At 40.9% G+C, this 16,228-nt stretch overlaps 2 protein-coding genes across 3 annotated transcripts; one reads left to right on the forward strand and one right to left on the reverse strand.

Moving 5' to 3' along the window:
* Nucleotides 1-109: 109 nt before the first annotated feature.
* On the reverse strand, nt 110-5,000 carry LOC110534043. 2 transcript variants are annotated; one of them, XM_036937286.1, is made up of 8 exons: nt 4,710-5,000; nt 4,237-4,584; nt 3,817-4,146; nt 1,837-1,893; nt 1,501-1,641; nt 1,345-1,392; nt 1,195-1,257; nt 110-786 (listed from the first exon to the last, which is right to left on the reverse strand). In XM_036937286.1, exons 1-8 carry the CDS (start codon nt 4,771-4,773, stop codon nt 773-775), a joined length of 1,065 nt encoding a protein of 354 aa, XP_036793181.1. In that variant the 5' UTR covers nt 4,774-5,000; the 3' UTR covers nt 110-772. The 2 variants fall into 2 exon arrangements, with proteins under 2 accessions (XP_036793181.1, XP_036793178.1); XM_036937283.1 differs by having other exon boundaries at nt 1,501-1,644.
* A 1,144-nt stretch (nt 5,001-6,144) lies between these two features.
* On the forward strand, nt 6,145-13,027 carry LOC110535224 (allograft inflammatory factor 1). Its single transcript, XM_021620097.2, has 6 exons — nt 6,145-6,298; nt 6,540-6,601; nt 11,482-11,548; nt 11,657-11,698; nt 12,239-12,404; nt 12,579-13,027. The coding sequence occupies exons 1-6, from the start codon at nt 6,280-6,282 to the stop codon at nt 12,664-12,666; spliced, it is 444 nt and encodes a 147-aa protein (XP_021475772.1). The 5' UTR covers nt 6,145-6,279; the 3' UTR covers nt 12,667-13,027.
* Nucleotides 13,028-16,228: the final 3,201 nt, after the last annotated feature.

Raw genomic sequence — 16,228 nt, forward strand, 5'->3', positions numbered from 1 at the left:
ACTATGGAGGCTATACCAGGGGTTGAAAGATAAGAGTGTTATTGTGTAATACTATGTAGGCTATACCAGGGGTTGAAAGATAAGAGTGTTATTGTGTAATACTATGTAGGCTATACCAGGGGTTGAAAGATAAGAGTGTTATTGTGTAATACTATGGAGGCTATACCAGGGGTTGAAAGATAAGATTGTTATTGTGTAATACTATGTAGGCTATACCAGGGGTTGAAAGATAAGAGTGTTATTGTGTAATACTATGTAGGCTATACCAGGGGTTGAAAGATAAGATTGTTATTGTGTAATACTATGTAGGCTATACCAGGGGTTGAAAGATAAGAGTGTTATTGTGTAATACTATGGAGGCTATACCAGGGGTTGAAAGATAAGATTGTTATTGTGTAATACTATGTAGGCTATACCAGGGGTTGAAAGATAAGAGTGTTATTGTGTAATACTATGTAGGCTATACCAGGGGTTGAAAGATAAGATTGTTATTGTGTACTACTATGTAGGCTATACCAGGGGTTGAAAGATAAGAGTGTTATTGTGTAATACTATGTAGGCTATACCAGGGGTTGAAAGATAAGATTGTTATTGTGTAATACTATGTAGGCTATACCAGGGGTTGAAAGATAAGATTGTTATTGTGTAATACTATGGAGGCTATACCAGGGGTTGAAAGATAAGTGGGTGAATATCATAAAAAAGCATTTACAGATGTTTTGTGAAGGGTTCGGTAAGACATGGTGTGTTGATTGAAAGATGATTATTCTTTTCACTGGCATTGAACTGAAATAAATAACAAAGAAATACAATGTAATGAGATGTTAATTGTTTACAGAACTGAAGGTGTTAGAAACATTGTAACCTGGACTCAGACAGTGACCAGAACCTAGATTCAATCCAGATCGCAAAAGATCCGCATTTTAGCATTTTTGATGTTTAAAGGTTATTTCCGATTGAGCTGACATATGCATTTTACCGTGAGTGCTATCTCCGCGTACCAGGAAGCATTGCCTTTAAAATGCCAATTGTGCTATAACACGGATCTACTGTGGTCCGGATTGAATCGAGGCCCAGGTTAGATCTACTGTGGTCCGGATTGAATCGAGGCCCAGGTTAGATCTACTGTGGTCCGGATTGAATCGAGGCCCAGGTTTTAAAAAAATGTACAAAAATATTGTGGAAAAAACTCACAAGTGTGTAGGTTGTCCTTCTGGTCAAAATCTGCAAGTGAATACAGACAATTGGGTCCCGTTGCTGTGAAACAAATAGATGAAGACGTTATTTAGGTGGACCAGGAGCCCTATGAGCACATTCAGGATGAGACATAATCAACAGGCTTACCTGGGTCTTGTACATCTTCATAAGCATTCCAGTCAGACTCATCTCCATCTGAGAAAGAGAGAGAGGCAGATTCACAATACAATAATACTGTGTGTTTCAAAACATTTAGCCTTATTTTACCAGGTCAATATAAACCAGAGTAGTGTCCGTACATACCTGAGTGTCTGCGGCGCCTGAGGCAAATGATCAATCCCAGCGTAAGAGCCATTATGACAATCACACACATGGATGAAGCCACTATAGTAGCCGTTCCAACTGTAGCCGTCGCAACTCTTTCTGGACTCCCCCTGGAGGTAACTGCTGAGTAGAGCATCAATATAATATGATGACAGTCATTCATGGTCTCATTTGATTGAACTGAGTGTAAAGCCTGTCGTGTGTCTCTTGTCCTCTAAACCCAGTGGTGATAAATATGTCCACAAATATATTCAGTAGATTTGTTATTTTAAATAAATAAAAGACACAAATAAGAGAAAAACATTGTACACCTACCAGGGTCTGTTAGCTCAGTTGTGGTGAAAGTCCGAACAACCAGGTTCTCCTCCTGTTCTGATTCAATGGTAGAAAATGATCATTATAGAACATCAAATTGCCAATGCAATGGTTGACAAATATAGATACAGTGCATTCGGAGATTATTCAGACCCCTTGTCGTTTTCCACATTTTGTTACGTTACAGCCTTATTCTAAAATGTATCAAATTGTTTTTTCCCCCTCATCAATCTACACACAAGTTGTCCCATTAGGACAAAGCAAAAAACATTTTTTAGAAATGTTTGCAAATTCATAAAAAATAAAAAAACTGAAACATCACATTTACATCAGTATTCAGACGCTTTACTCAGTACTTTGTGGAAGCACCTTTGGCAGCGATTACAGCCTTGAGTCTTTGGTATGGCGCAACAAGCTTGGCACACCTGTATTTGGGGAGTTTCTCCCATTCTTCTCTGCAAATCCTCTCAAGCTGTCAGGTTGGATGGGGAGTGTAGCTGCACAGCTATTTTCAGGTCTCTCCAGAGATGTTCGATCGGGTTCAAGTCCGGGCTCTGGCTGTGCCAATCAAGGACATTCTGAGACTTGTCCCGAAGCCACTCCTGTGTTCTATTGGCTGTGTGCTTAGGGTCGTTGTCCTGTTGGAAGGTGAATCTTCACCCCAGTCTGAGGTCCTGAGCGCTCTGGAGCAGGCTTTCAACAAGGATCTCCCTGTACTTTGCTCTGTTCATCTTTCCCTCGATCCTGACTAGTCTCCCAGTCCCTGCCGCTGAAAAATATCCCCACAGAATTATGCTGCCATCCCCACAGAGGAACTCTGGAGATCTTTCAAAGTGACCATAGGGTTCTTGGTCACCTGAAGAGGAAGGTGGCCCAGCGGTCCTTCGTGGACATACAGTCATAGCTTGTTTTCCCAGAGTCGTCAACAGATTTTGCAGTTCCGACTTAACAGTTGTTTTGAACTCACTAAAGTCAGATTTTGCAGTTCCGAGTTAACAGTTGTTTTGAGCACGGCACAAACCATGCTTCATTGACAGCATGGCCAATGTTGAACGTTTATAATTTTAAACTAGGAAAAGAGACCATTAATATTAGACTTGGCACCCCACAGCCACTCCACTGAATAGCAGGCTAATGATTGTTTTCCAATGCTTGCAGTTAACCACTGATTCTTTCCAAACCACTCATTGTTGAATTTGCGATTTCCAACTTGTTGTGTAATGTTTATTTCCAATGGCCGATGAGTACTGATATGTTTTATCTATAATTTCCCTTCATTATTTTTCTTCATATGACAAGGATTAAAATGAATGACTGGTAGCCACTGCAGACTTTATATAGACAGGTGTGTGCTTTCCAAATCAGGTCCAATCAATTTAATTTACCACTGGGGACTTTATATAGACAGGTGTGTGCTTTCCAAATCATGTCCAATCAATTTAATTTACCACTGGGGACTTTATATAGACAGGTGTGTGCTTTCCAAATCATGTACAATCAATTTAATTTACCACTGGGGACTTTATATAGACAGGTGTGTGCTTTCCAAATCATGTACAATCAATTTAATTTACCACTGGGGACTTTATATAGACAGGTGTGTGCTTTCCAAATCATGTCCAATCAATTTAATTTACCACAGGTGGACTGCAATCAAGTTGTAGAAACATCTCAAGGATGATCAATGGAAACAGGATGCACCTGAGCTCAATTTTGGGTCTCATAGCAAAGGGTCTGAATACTTATGTAAATAATGTATTTATGTTTATGTTTTTTATTATACATTTGCAAAAAATTCTAAAAACCTGTTTTCGCTTTGTCATTATGGAGAATTGTGTGTAGATTGATGAGGAAACAAAACAATTTGATCAATTTTAGAATAAGGCTGTAACGTAACCAAATGTGGAAAAAGTCAAGGGGTCTGAATACTTTCCGAATGCACTGTATATTCCGAATAAGAATGTACTAGCACATACTCACCTTTAACCTGCAGCTTGACCTCAAAGCAGCGTTCATTTTGTCCCATCTGCAACCTACATCTGTACCATTGGCTGTGACTGTACTCCACCATGGAGAGAGCCAAAGATGCATCTCCTGAACTGAGATTCCCTCCAAAGCTCACCCTTTTTCCTAGGAATGTTTGGTTGGAGATATCTGTAGGGTATTGAAGTATTTGGATCTCACTGTCTCCCTTGATCTCTGCCCAGGTCACTGATGATATTTTGGGATTTCCTGTTGTCATGTTCAACAGGCAAGGCAGGGTAGCTATCCCGTTGTGTGCTGCCATAACTGAATGTAGAATTTTGCATTCTTTGGAGGAGAGGAGAGGCTTAGTCAAACAAGGTTTACTCTATTTTTATTTGACACTTACATAGAAATAAATGGAATATATCATTTTACCTTTCACTTTTAGAGTGATGTTTTTCACATGGACACAACTCCATCCCAACCAGACATTGCAACTATAAAGCCCTTCGTCAGATTTCCTTACATCTCTTAGAGACAGGGACAGGTTTCCAGCCACCACAACATCCGCTCCCGACTCGAAGGCCACACGTTCTGATTTATGGGCCACAGATGGATTATCAGGCCACACCAAGATGTCCTCAGGTTTAGGTGAAAGTTTTGTCCATTTCACTCTGGTTGCTAAATCTATGTGGATTGATGTGAAACAGGGGAGGACAGCTACCTCTTCCTGAGTAGCTGTGATGAATTGTGGCGCATCTATATGAGAACAAGACTCAGCACCTGGGAAATTATGGAAAAAAAAATAGATCAAATTAGCATATTAACTTTTTAAATATGCATACTGCTCTAAAAATTACTGTCAGACAATTAAATCAAGTGCAATTTAATCAAAAATGACTACTCACCAGCAAACTGTGTTCTGATGATCAACAGAAGTATTGATAACCCGTGTGACTGAAACAGTGCCATTATCCATGTGAGTGTGTGAAGTTCCTTATCAAGTTAGTCTCTCATCTCAGAGTCCAATCTCAGTTCTCCAAGGCCTAGTTTCTATATGGGTCATGAATACACATTTGCGGGGAAACATTTATTGACTTCTCACATAAAAAGAATGTTGTTTTGAAGATGATATGCTTAACAGTGCCATCTAGTGTCAAGGACTGAGAACAAGTTATTTGCTTAAAATAATATACATATATTTAAACAGACAAGCCAGTTAAGAACAAATTCTTATTTACAATGACGGACTCCCAATCACTGCCAGATGTGATACAACCTGGATTCGAACCAGGGACTGTAGTGACGCCTCATTCACTGAGATGCAATGCCTTAGACCCTGCGCCACTCAGGAGCCCTGTAATTTTCACATTTATCCAATTAGTTCTACAATACTTAGCCTAACCGTACTGTTACATGTTACATCCCGAGTGGCGCAGTGGTCTAAGACAGTGCAAGAGGCATCACTGCAGTATCTGGCTCAAATCCAGGCTGCATCACATCCGGCTGCACACAATTGGCCGAGGCAGGCCGTCATTGTAAATAAGAATTTGTTCTTAACTGACTTGCCTAGTTAAGTAAAAATAATTATATGCATTCCTTTCTTGTACCTAAATCTATATGGGGTAGCCTAGTGGTTGGACTAGTAACTGAAAGGTTGCAAGTTCAAATCCCCGAGCTGACAAGGTACAAATCTGTCGTTCTGCCCCTGAACAGGCAGTTAACCCACTGTTCCTAGGCCGTCATTGAAAATAAGAATTTGTTCTGGTCAGCCCTAATAACCTGGTTTCTTCCTAGGTTTTGGCCTTTCTAGGGAGTTTTTCCTAGCCACCGTGCTTCTTCACCTGCATTGCTTGCTGTTTGGGGTTTTAGGCTGGGTTTCTGTTACAGCACTTTGAGATACAGTGCCTTGCGAAAGTATTCGGCCCCTTTGAACTTTGCGACCTTTTGCCACATTTCAGGCTTCAAACGTAAAGATATAAAACTGTATTTTTTTGTGAAGAATCAACAACAAGGGGGCCCGAATACTTTCGCAAGGCACTGTATCAGCTGATGTAAGAAGGGCCATATGAATACATTGGATTTGATGACTTGCCTAGTTAAATAAATAAATAAAGACATGAAAAGTGATTGCATGTTTTGCTGAAAGGACTTGAATAGTTAAAAAAAAATATGTAGACAATAATGTAGTGTGCAGTGTTTATGTGGTAGCCTAGTCTAGCATATGTCAAATGCAAACCCCTTAGTTCATTGTCCCCTCCATAGACTCTCTTTGTTCTCTGTCTGTTCCGTCGGCTGTGAGTGGATGTGAGAGGGGAACTTAGCAAATGACCACACTCTAACTTTAACTCCCCACACTTCCTCTTCTGTCACAAAATACAGATACATACTTTACACTTTCAGTGTTCATGACACAACGCTCAGCCACCCCTGGTCCCTTTAACTACTCTATGATCCACCAAATAACAGCAGATTGACATGGACAAACATTTGCAAGGTAAGTCTCTGTGTCATATGTCTCATCTCACGCTGTCAGTCCGTCTGTCTGTCGATATGCACTCCACAGATTTTATAAACAATTGATTAAAGAAATAAAGTGTTTTAGCTAAATCAATCAATGAAATCAAATCTGTTATCTTTAGTTAGATCCTGTGAATGTGTGAGGGTTGTGTGGATAGATCACCAATAAGGAAGTGAGTGGTAACACGATTTCTGAGTTGATCCTCATATCATTTCAGGAGGGAAAGCATTTGGATTCCTCAAGTCTCAGCAGGATGTGAAACTGAACTCCATCAATGAGGTCTGTTGTTCATCTGCCTATAAATGTTATTATGGTAGTATTATCTAGCTATAGCATTATTAGCATCTTATTATCTATGTACACTATCCAGTGGCAATTTTAGCATGTAAATCTTGGTAGAGGAAAAGAAAATTGTGGGATGCATGCCAGCAAAGCCAATACACAACACTAAACAATACATTAATTGCACAATATCACAGCTACACTTGGCTATCAGCTGAGCCTTGTCTGGCAGCGAAACAGTACATTCAGCCTCATTTACTGCCTTTAAAAAAATATCTATGTATGGCTGACTTGCTTTAACAAATGTGGTTTCTACTGTCAATTGAGATGTACAAACTATGGCATAAAGGGGCGCCGAGCGGATAAGAAGCCGTCCGTAATTTTGATTAAGACATTAATGAGTGAGCTAGGATGGATGTAGTCGATATAAATATTTGTTCAGCACTTTTTAATTGTACAGTGACAGAAATCAGAACATGGGCCGTTCTTACAGTGCTCTCCATGTACACCAAGTCAGAACCGTAGGATAAAAAAAGAGGCATAAATGTAATCGATGATAACATTTATCAAAAACAGGTTATAGGCTACATGTGCACCACCAAGTCAGAACAGTAGGCAAAATGTTTTAAATTATTAGGGTGAGGTACATGGGCTACTAAGATCTTACTACATAACATACACTTAGTATTACTTTCTTAGCTACAGTATACATATCTCCCTGGCACATAATTTTTTCAGCAGCATACAAGACATTTTTGGACTCACCTTGTTGTGCTGTGCTCACCTGAACAGGAATGTGGCCCAGCGGTCCTTTGTGGACATATTTTGTTATCAAACTTTGTCATCAAAGTCTGGCATTCTCTGAATTTAAGACAACTGGGAACTTGGGAAAATCATGATGACAACAGTGATCTTCAGGTCGTAGCTCTAGAAAGAGGGCCGAGTTCCCGATTTACAATTCTGAGTTGGATGAAAGTTCAAAACGTATTTTCCCAGTCGTAGCTTGTTTTTCCCAATTTCCCAGTTGTTTTGAACTCACCAAAGTCAGGTTTTGCAGTTCCAAGTTAACAGTTGTTTTGAGCGCGGCACGATGATTTATTTGACAATGATTGGTTTGGAATGCTTGCAGTTAGCCACTGATTCCTTCCAAAACACTCATTGTTGAATTTGCGATCCCCAACTTGTTGTGTAATGTTTATGTCCAATGGCCGATGAGTACTGATACATTTTATCCATAATTTCTCTTCATTATTTCTCTTCACAAGACAAGGATTAAAAAGGATTTGCCAGTAGATTGCCGACTTGATTCATGACGATGACTGCTAGCTAAGATTTTGAAAGTACGATGTTGACATGATCAGTCCAATCAAAGCTACTGTAGATATAACGTGATTTGACGTCATGTTATCTGTGGCCAATGACCGTGAGCCTACTTGGATGGGCACTTCTAATGTAACTCTATGGCAGCACCCAAGGGGCTTGAATTTTCGAGCTTTACCCTTAGACTTGGCCGTGACGTAGTGTACCCATGAGTGACAGAACACTGAGCCAATCATGCTCACCACCACAGAAATCACTGAACTAGGCTGAAACACCTGCATTTTGGAGCTGCCTTGCTCAAGAAAACAAAAAGAAGACCATGTTTGTATGCGACTTTAAATTATATATATATTTTTTTACATTGTTTGCAAACTGATATGTGACACGTATTAATGCCAAAATAACATAACATGCGAAACAGGCGAGCCCCCCAATTTTTTTTGGTGCTAAAAATGTGGGTCTCAAAACAGGTGGGGCGCAGCTCCAAATCATGTCCAATCAATTTAATTTACCACAGGCGGACTCCAATCAAGTTGTAGAAACATCTCAAGGATGATCAATGGAAACAGGACACACCTGAGCTCAATTTAGAGTCTCATAGCAAAGGTTCTGAATACTTAGGTAAATAATGTATTTCTGTTTTGTTTTTTTTGCAAACATTTCTAAAAACCTGTTTTCACTTTGTCATTACGGGGAACAAATTGATCAATTCTTGGATGGGTACATCTAATGTAACTCTATGGCAGCACCCAAGTGGCTTGAATTTACTAGCTCTACCTTTAGACTTGGCGGTAATGTAGTGTCCCCATGAGTAACAGAACACTGAACTAATCATGGTGCAACGCTTCGTATTTTCTGCTGGCTTGTCCAACCACCACAGAAAGCACTGAGATAGGCTGAAACATCTACATTTTGGAGATGCCTTACTCAAGAAAACAAAAAAGAGACCATGTTTATTGACTCCATGATGTATCTTATATATCTATACACTTCTGCGAGCAGGCCTTTCTAATCGACCTGGCCGGGGTATCCTGGAAGGACATTGACCTCATCCCATCAGTCGAGGATGCCTGGTCGTTCTTTAAAAGTAATTTCCTCACCATCTTAAATAAGTATGCACCTTTCAAAAAATGTAGAACTAAGAACGGATATAGCCCCTGGTTCACTTCAGATCTGACTGTCCTTGACCAGCACAAAAACATCCTGTGGCGTACTGCACTAGCATCGAATAGTCCCCTTGATATGCAACTTTTCAGGAAAGTCAGGAACCAATACACAAAGTCAGTCAGGAAAGCAAAGGCCAGCTTCTTCAGGCAGAAATTTGCATCCTGTAGCTCTAACTCCAAAAAGTTTTGGGACACTGTAAAGTCCATGGAGAACAAGAGCACCTCCTCCCAGCTGCCCAATGCACTGAGGCTAGGTAGCAATGTCACCACCGATAAATCCATGATAATCGAAAATTTCAATAAGCATTTCTTTACGGCTGGCCATGCTTTCCTCCTGGCTACCCCAGCCCCGGCCAACAGCTCCGCCCACCCCACGCAGTTACTTGCCTGAGCCTCCCCAGCTTCTCCTTCACCCAAATCCAGATCGCAGATGTTCTGAAAGAGCTGCAAAACCTGGACCCGTACAAATCAGCTGGGCTAGACAATCTGGACCCTCTCTTTCTAAAACTATCCGCCGTTATTGTTGCTACCCCTATTACCAGCCTGTTCAACCTCTCTTTCGTATCGTCCGAGATCCCTAAAGATTGGAAAGCTGCCGCGGTCATCCCCCTCGTCAAAGGGGGTGACACTCTAGACCCAAACTGATATAGACCTATATCCATCCTGCCCTGCCTCTCTAAAGTCTTTGAAAGCCAAGTTAATAAACAGTCACTGACCATTTTGAATCCCACCTTCTCAGCTGTGCAATCCGGTTTCCGAGCTGGTCACTGGTGCACCTCAACCACGCTCAAGGTACTAAACGATATCATAACCGCCATCGATAAAAGACAACACTGTGCAGCCGTCTTCATCGACCTGGCCAAGGCTCGACTCTGTCAATCACCATATTCTTATTGGCACACTCAATAGCCTTGGTTTCTCAAATGACTGCCTCGCCTGGTTCAAATGGGAGGGCCTGTTGTCCGGACCTCTGGCAGTCTCTATGGGGGTACAACAGGGTTCAAATCTCTGGCCGACTCTTTTCTCTGTATATATCAATGATGTCGCTCTTGCTGCGAGTGAGTCCCTGATCCACCTCTACGCAGACGACACCATTCTGTATACATCTGGCCCTTCTTCGGACACTGTGTTAACAAACCTCCAAACAAGCTTCAATGCAATACAACACTCCTTCCGTGGCCTCCAACTGCTCTTAAACGCTAGTAAAAACCAAATGCATGCTTTTCAACCGTTCGCTGCCCACACCCGCCCGCCCGACTAGCATCACTACTCTGGACGGTTCTGACCTAGAATATGTGGACAACTTCAAATACCTAGGTGTCTGGCTAGACTGTAATCTCTCCTTCCAGACTCATATTAAACATCTCCAATCCAAAATCAAATCTAGAATCGGCTTTCTATTTTGCAACAAAACCTCCTTCACACACGCTGCCAAACTTACCCTAGTAAAACTGACTATCCTACCGATCCTCGACTTCGGCGATGTCATCTACAAAATAGCTTCCCATATACTACTCAGCAAACTGGATGCAGTCTATCACAGTGCCATCCGTTTTGTCACCAAAGCCCCTGCGACCTGTATGCTCTAGTCGGCTGGCCCTCGCTACATATTCGTCGCCAGACCCACTGGCTCCAGGTCATCTACAAGTCTCTGCTAGGTAAAGCTCTGCCTTATCTCAGCTCACTGGTCATGATAACAACACCCACCCATAGCACGCGCTCCAGCAGGTATATCTCACTGGTCATCCCCAAAGCCAACACCTCCTTTAGCCGCCTTTCCTTCTAGTTTTCTGCTGCCAGTAATTGGAACGAATTGCAAAAATCGCTGAAGTTGGAGACTTATATTTCCTTCACTAACTTTAAACATCAGCTATCTGAGCAGCTAACAGATCGCTGCAGCTGTACATAGTCTGTAAATAGCCCACCCAATCTACCTACAGTACCTCATCCCCATATTGTGTTTATTTACTTTTGTGCTCTTCTGCACACCAGTATCTCTACTTGCACATCATCATCATTCTTTTTTTCTATTGTGTTGTTGACTGTACGCTTGTTTATTCCATGTGTAACTCTGTGTTGTTGTTTGTGTCGCACTGCTTTGCTTTTTCTTGGCCAGGTCGCAATTGTAAATTAGAACTTGTTCTCAACTGGCCTACCTGGTTAAGTAAAGGTGTTCTCAACTGGCCTACCTGGTTAAGTAAAAGTGAAATAAATCAAATAAATAAATAAATATATTTTTTCATTGTTTGCAAACTGATATGTGACGCATACTAATGCCAAAGTAACATGCAAAACATGTTTGTTTTTTTGCTAAAAATGTGTGGCTGAATGACAGGTCACCACTGACACAATCTAATCTCAATGTCTGCCTTGTGGGATTCTATTCCTAAGGTTTTTCTCACAGATCCTAAATATGCAGAGGAGGAGGACCTCAGCTCAAAACTGGAAATGTTTAAAAGTGAGATTTCAAGTCTTTTAACTGCACATTGATCAGACAGTTATGTTTCCTTATTGAATGAATCAACAATAAAATAATAATTGTAATGTGTTCTATATTGTTTTACAGACAAATACATGGAATTTGATCTCAATGACCAAGGAGACATTGGTAAAATTGCCTTCTTTTTTTATGACAATCCTGATGAATAACAAGATTAGGCTAATCATGAGGACAACATAGTTCACATGGATGGCTCAATCTTTGTCACAGCCTCTCTCTCTCTCTCTCTGTCACGCTCTGACCTTTAATATCTCTGTTTTCTTTATATTTTGGTTAGGTCAGGGTGTGATGAGGGTGGGTATGCTAGTTTTTGTATTGTCTAGGGTTTTTGTATGTCTAGGGGTTTCGTAGGTCTAGGTATTTATATGTCTATGGTGGCCTGATATGGTTCCCAATCAGAGGCAGCTGTTTATCGTTGTCTCTGATTGGGGATCATATTTAGGTAGCCATTTTCCATTTTGTGTTTGTGGGTTATTATTCTATGTTTAGTTGCCTGTCTGCACTAGACGTATTAGCTTCACGGTTTGTTCTTTGTTAGTTTGTTCAGTGTTCATTCTTATATTGTTAAAGAATGTATGCATACCACGCTGCGCCTTGGTCTCATTCATATGATGAACGTGACACTCTCTCTCTATCTCTGTGTCACAGACATGATGGGGCTGAAGCGCATGTTGGAGAAGCTGGGTGTGGCAAAGACTCACTTGGAGCTGAAAAAGATGATGTCAGATGTGGTTGGCGGTGCTGCACGAGACACGTTCTGTTACACAGACTTTCTCAATATGATGCTAGGGAAGAGGAATTCCATACTCCGACTGTAAGTTAGAAGGAAACTGACACTACATTAATGAAGGCATTACATTTGACCTGAAATGAAACTTCTGAATACGATTCTGAACTTTTGTAATCCACTGTATTTCCTTTAAGGCTATATGTCTTTTTGCTACATGACTTGTGTAATAATTTGTTATTTTATTTTTCTCTGCTGAAGGATCTTGATGTTTGAGGAGAAAGGGAAAGACCAGGAGCCCAAAGAGAGTGGACCACCGCAACGCAAGACTTTTTCAGATCTGCCCTGAAGGCAATTACGTTATGGATCCAATCTGTTCATATAAAAACTGAATGTCAAATGAACTGGGTTATACAGGTTTCATTGTAAGGAATAAAGAAAGGTTTGATTGATCCATAGGCTTGTCCATTTGTTGGTGAAAAACGTGTGTGCAGCTGCAGAACCTCATATCAAGCTCTTGATCGAATATACTTAACAAAGTATATCAATTGTCAGCATTTCTGATAAAATGATAGAATCCCATAACAGATTTGAGTGTTTGTGTAATGGTGAAAAACATCACTCAAAGTGAAAGGTAATCAAAGTGAAAAGTAAAATTATATATTCCATTCCTTTCTATGTAAGTATTGAATAAAAATAGAGTAAACCTTGTTTGAGTAAGCCTCTCCTCTCCTCCAAAGAATGCAAAATTCTACATTCAGTTATGGCAGCACACAACGGGATAGCTACCCTGCCTTGCCTGTTGAACATGACAACAGGAAATCCTCAAATATCATCAGTGACCTGGGCAGAGATCAAGGGAGACAGTGAGATCCAAATACGTCAATACCCTACAGATATCTCCAACCAAACATTCCTAGGAAAAAGGGTGAGCTTTGGAGGGAATCTCAGTTCAGGAGATGCATCTTTGGCTCTCTCCATGGTGGAGTACAGTCACAGCCAATGGTACAGATGTAGGTTGCAGATGGAACAAAATGAACGCTGCTTTGAGGTCAAGCTACAGGTTAAAGGTGAGTATTTGCTAGTTCAGTTGTGGCCAAAAGTTTTGAGAACGACACATTAATTTTCCCAAAGTCTGCTGCCTCAGTTTGTATGATGGCAATTTGCATATACTCCAGAATGTTATGAAGAGTGATCAGATGAATTGCAATTAATTGCCAAGTCTGTCTTTGCCATGCAAATGAACTGAATTCCCCCAAAAACATTTCCTCTGCATTTCAGCCCTGCTACAAAAGGACCAGCTGACATCATGTCAGTGATTCTCTCGTTAACACAGGTGTGAGTGTTGACGAGGACAAGGCTGAAGGATCTTGATGTTTGAGGAGAAAGGGAAAGACCAGGAGCCCAAAGAGAGTGGACCACCGCAACGCAAGACTCTGTCATGCTAATTGAGTTCAAATAACAGACTGGAAGCTTCAAAAGGAGGGTGGTGCTTGGAATAATTGATCTTCCTCTGTCAACCATGGTTACCAGCAAAGACGTGCCGTCATCATTGCTTTGCACAAAAAAGGGCTTCACAGGCAAGGATATTGCTGCCAGTAAGATTTCACTTAAATCAACCATTATTCGGATCATCATCAAGAACTTCAAGGTGAGCAGTTCAAGGAGAGCAGTTCAATTGTTGTGAAGAAGGCTTCAGGGTGCCCAAGAAAGTCCAGCAAGCGCCAGGACCGCCTCCTAAAGTTGAATCAGCTGCGCGATCGGGGCACCACCAGCACAGAGCTTGCTCAGGAATGGCAGCAGGCAGGTGCACGCACAGTGAGGCGAAGACTTTTGGAGGATAGCCTGGTGTCAAGAATGGCAGCAAAGAAGCCACTTCTCTCCAAGAAAAACATCAGGGACCAACTGATATAGGACTGGGGTAAAGTAATTTTCTCTGAATCCCGTTTCCGATTGTTTGGGGCATCTGGAAAAAAGCTTGTCTGGAGAAGACAAGGTGAGTGCTACCATCAGTCCTGTTTCATGCCAACAGTAAAGCATCCTGAGACCATTCATGTGTGGGGTTGCTTCTCAGCCAAGAGAGTGGGCTCACTCACAATTTTGCCTAAGAACACAGCCATGAATAAAGAATGGTACCAACACATCCTCCGAGAGCAACTTCTCCCAACCATCCAGGAACAGTTTGGTGATGAACAATGCTCTTTCCAGCATGATGGAGCACCTTGCCATAAGTCAAAAGTGATAACTAAGTGGCTCGGGGAACAAAACATTGATATTTTGGGTCCATGGCCAGGAAACTCCCCAGACCTTAATCCCATTGAGAACTTGTGGTCAATCCTCAAGAGGCGGGTGGACAAACAAAAACCCACAAATTCTGACAAACTCCAAGCATTGATTATGCAAGAATGGGCTGCCATCAGTCAGGATGTTAATTGAGAGCATGCCAGGGTGGATTGCAGAGGTCTTGAAAGAGAATGGTCAATACTACAAATATTGACTCTTTGCATCAACTTCATGTAATTCTCAATAAAAGCTTTTAACACTTATGAAATGCTTGTAATTATACTTCAGTATTCCATAGTAACATCTGAGAAAAATATCTAAAGATACTGAAGCAGCAAACTTTGTGGAAATTAATATTTGTGTCATTCTCAAAACTTTTGGCCACGACTGTACATTCTTATTCAGAATATACAGTGCATTCGGAAAATATTCAGACCCCTTGACTTTTCCCACATTTTGTTACATTACAGCCTTATTCTAAAATTGATTAAATTGTTTTGTTTCCTCATCAATCTACACACAATTCCCCATAATGACAAGTGAAAACAGGTTGTCAGAAATGTTTGCAAAAAAAAAAAAACTGAAACAGAAATACATTTACATAAGTATTCAGACCCTTTGCTGTGAAACCCGAAATTGAGCTCAGGTGTATCCTGTTTCCATTGATCATCGTTGAGATGTTTCTACAACTTGATTGGAGTCCACCTGTGGTAAATTCAATTGATTGGACATTATTTGGAAAGGCACACACCTGTCTACATAAAGTCTCCAGTCTATCAGGGCAGGTGGAACCCCACATTTTTAGCACAAAAAAACAATTGGGGGGGCTTGCCTGTTTCAAATGTTATTTTGGCATTAATACGTGTCACATATCAGTTTGCAAACAATGTAAAAAATATATATATATCATTGAGTTAATAAAGCCGCATACAAACATGGTCTCTTTTTTGTTTTCTTGAGTAAGGCAGCTCCAAAATGCAGGTGTTTCAGCCTAGTTCAGTGCTTTCTGTGGTGGGGCAAGCTAACAGAAAATATAGAGCGTTGCGCCGTGATTGGCTCAGTGTTCTGTCACTCATGGGGACACCACGTCACCACCAAGTCTAAGGGTAGAGCTCGAAAATTAGAAGTGCCCATCCAGGAAGGCTCAAGGTTATTGGCCACAGATAAAATTACATCAAATCACATTATATCTACAGTAGCTTTGATAGGACTGTCAACATCATACTTTCAACGTTTTAGCTAGCAGTCATCTTCACGAATCAAGTTGACAATGTACTGGCCAATCCTTTTAATCCTTGTCAAATGAAGAGAAATAATGAAGAGAAATTATAGATAAAATGTATCAGTACTCATCGCCCATTGGACATATACATTACACAACAAGTTGGAAATCTCAAATTCAACAATGAGTGGTTTGGAAGGAATCAGTAGCTAACTGTAAGCATTGCAAAACAACCACACAGCCACTCCTGCTATTCAGTGGAGTGGCTGTGTGGTGCTAAGTCTAAAATTAACAGTCTCTTTTGGTAGTTTAAAATGATAAACGTTCAACATTGGCCATGCTGTCAATGAAGCATGATTTGTGCCGCTCCCAAAACAACTGCTAACTTGGAACTGCAAAATCTGAC

The sequence above is a fragment of the Oncorhynchus mykiss genome, chromosome 2 (assembly GCF_013265735.2).
Source record: "Oncorhynchus mykiss isolate Arlee chromosome 2, USDA_OmykA_1.1, whole genome shotgun sequence".
Taxonomy (NCBI): Eukaryota; Metazoa; Chordata; class Actinopteri; order Salmoniformes; family Salmonidae; genus Oncorhynchus; species Oncorhynchus mykiss.

What these genes read in the sequence shown, in the direction of transcription:
- LOC110534043 (XM_036937283.1), bottom strand. Translation starts at nt 4,773, where the DNA reads ATGGCACTGTTTCAGTCACACGGGTTATCAATACTTCTGTTGATCATC. An exon ending in CATCACTCTAAAAGTGAAAG is followed by an intron (nt 4,147 to 4,236) that starts GTAAAATGATAT and finishes TCTCCTCCAAAG; the next exon opens with AATGCAAAATTCTACATTCA. An exon ending in AACTGAGCTAACAGACCCTG is followed by an intron (nt 1,645 to 1,836) that starts GTAGGTGTACAA and finishes TGCTCTACTCAG; the next exon opens with CAGTTACCTCCAGGGGGAGT.
- LOC110535224 (XM_021620097.2), top strand. An exon ending in AACTGAACTCCATCAATGAG is followed by an intron (nt 6,602 to 11,481) that starts GTCTGTTGTTCA and finishes TCTATTCCTAAG; the next exon opens with GTTTTTCTCACAGATCCTAA. An exon ending in AGGAATTCCATACTCCGACT is followed by an intron (nt 12,405 to 12,578) that starts GTAAGTTAGAAG and finishes TCTCTGCTGAAG; the next exon opens with GATCTTGATGTTTGAGGAGA.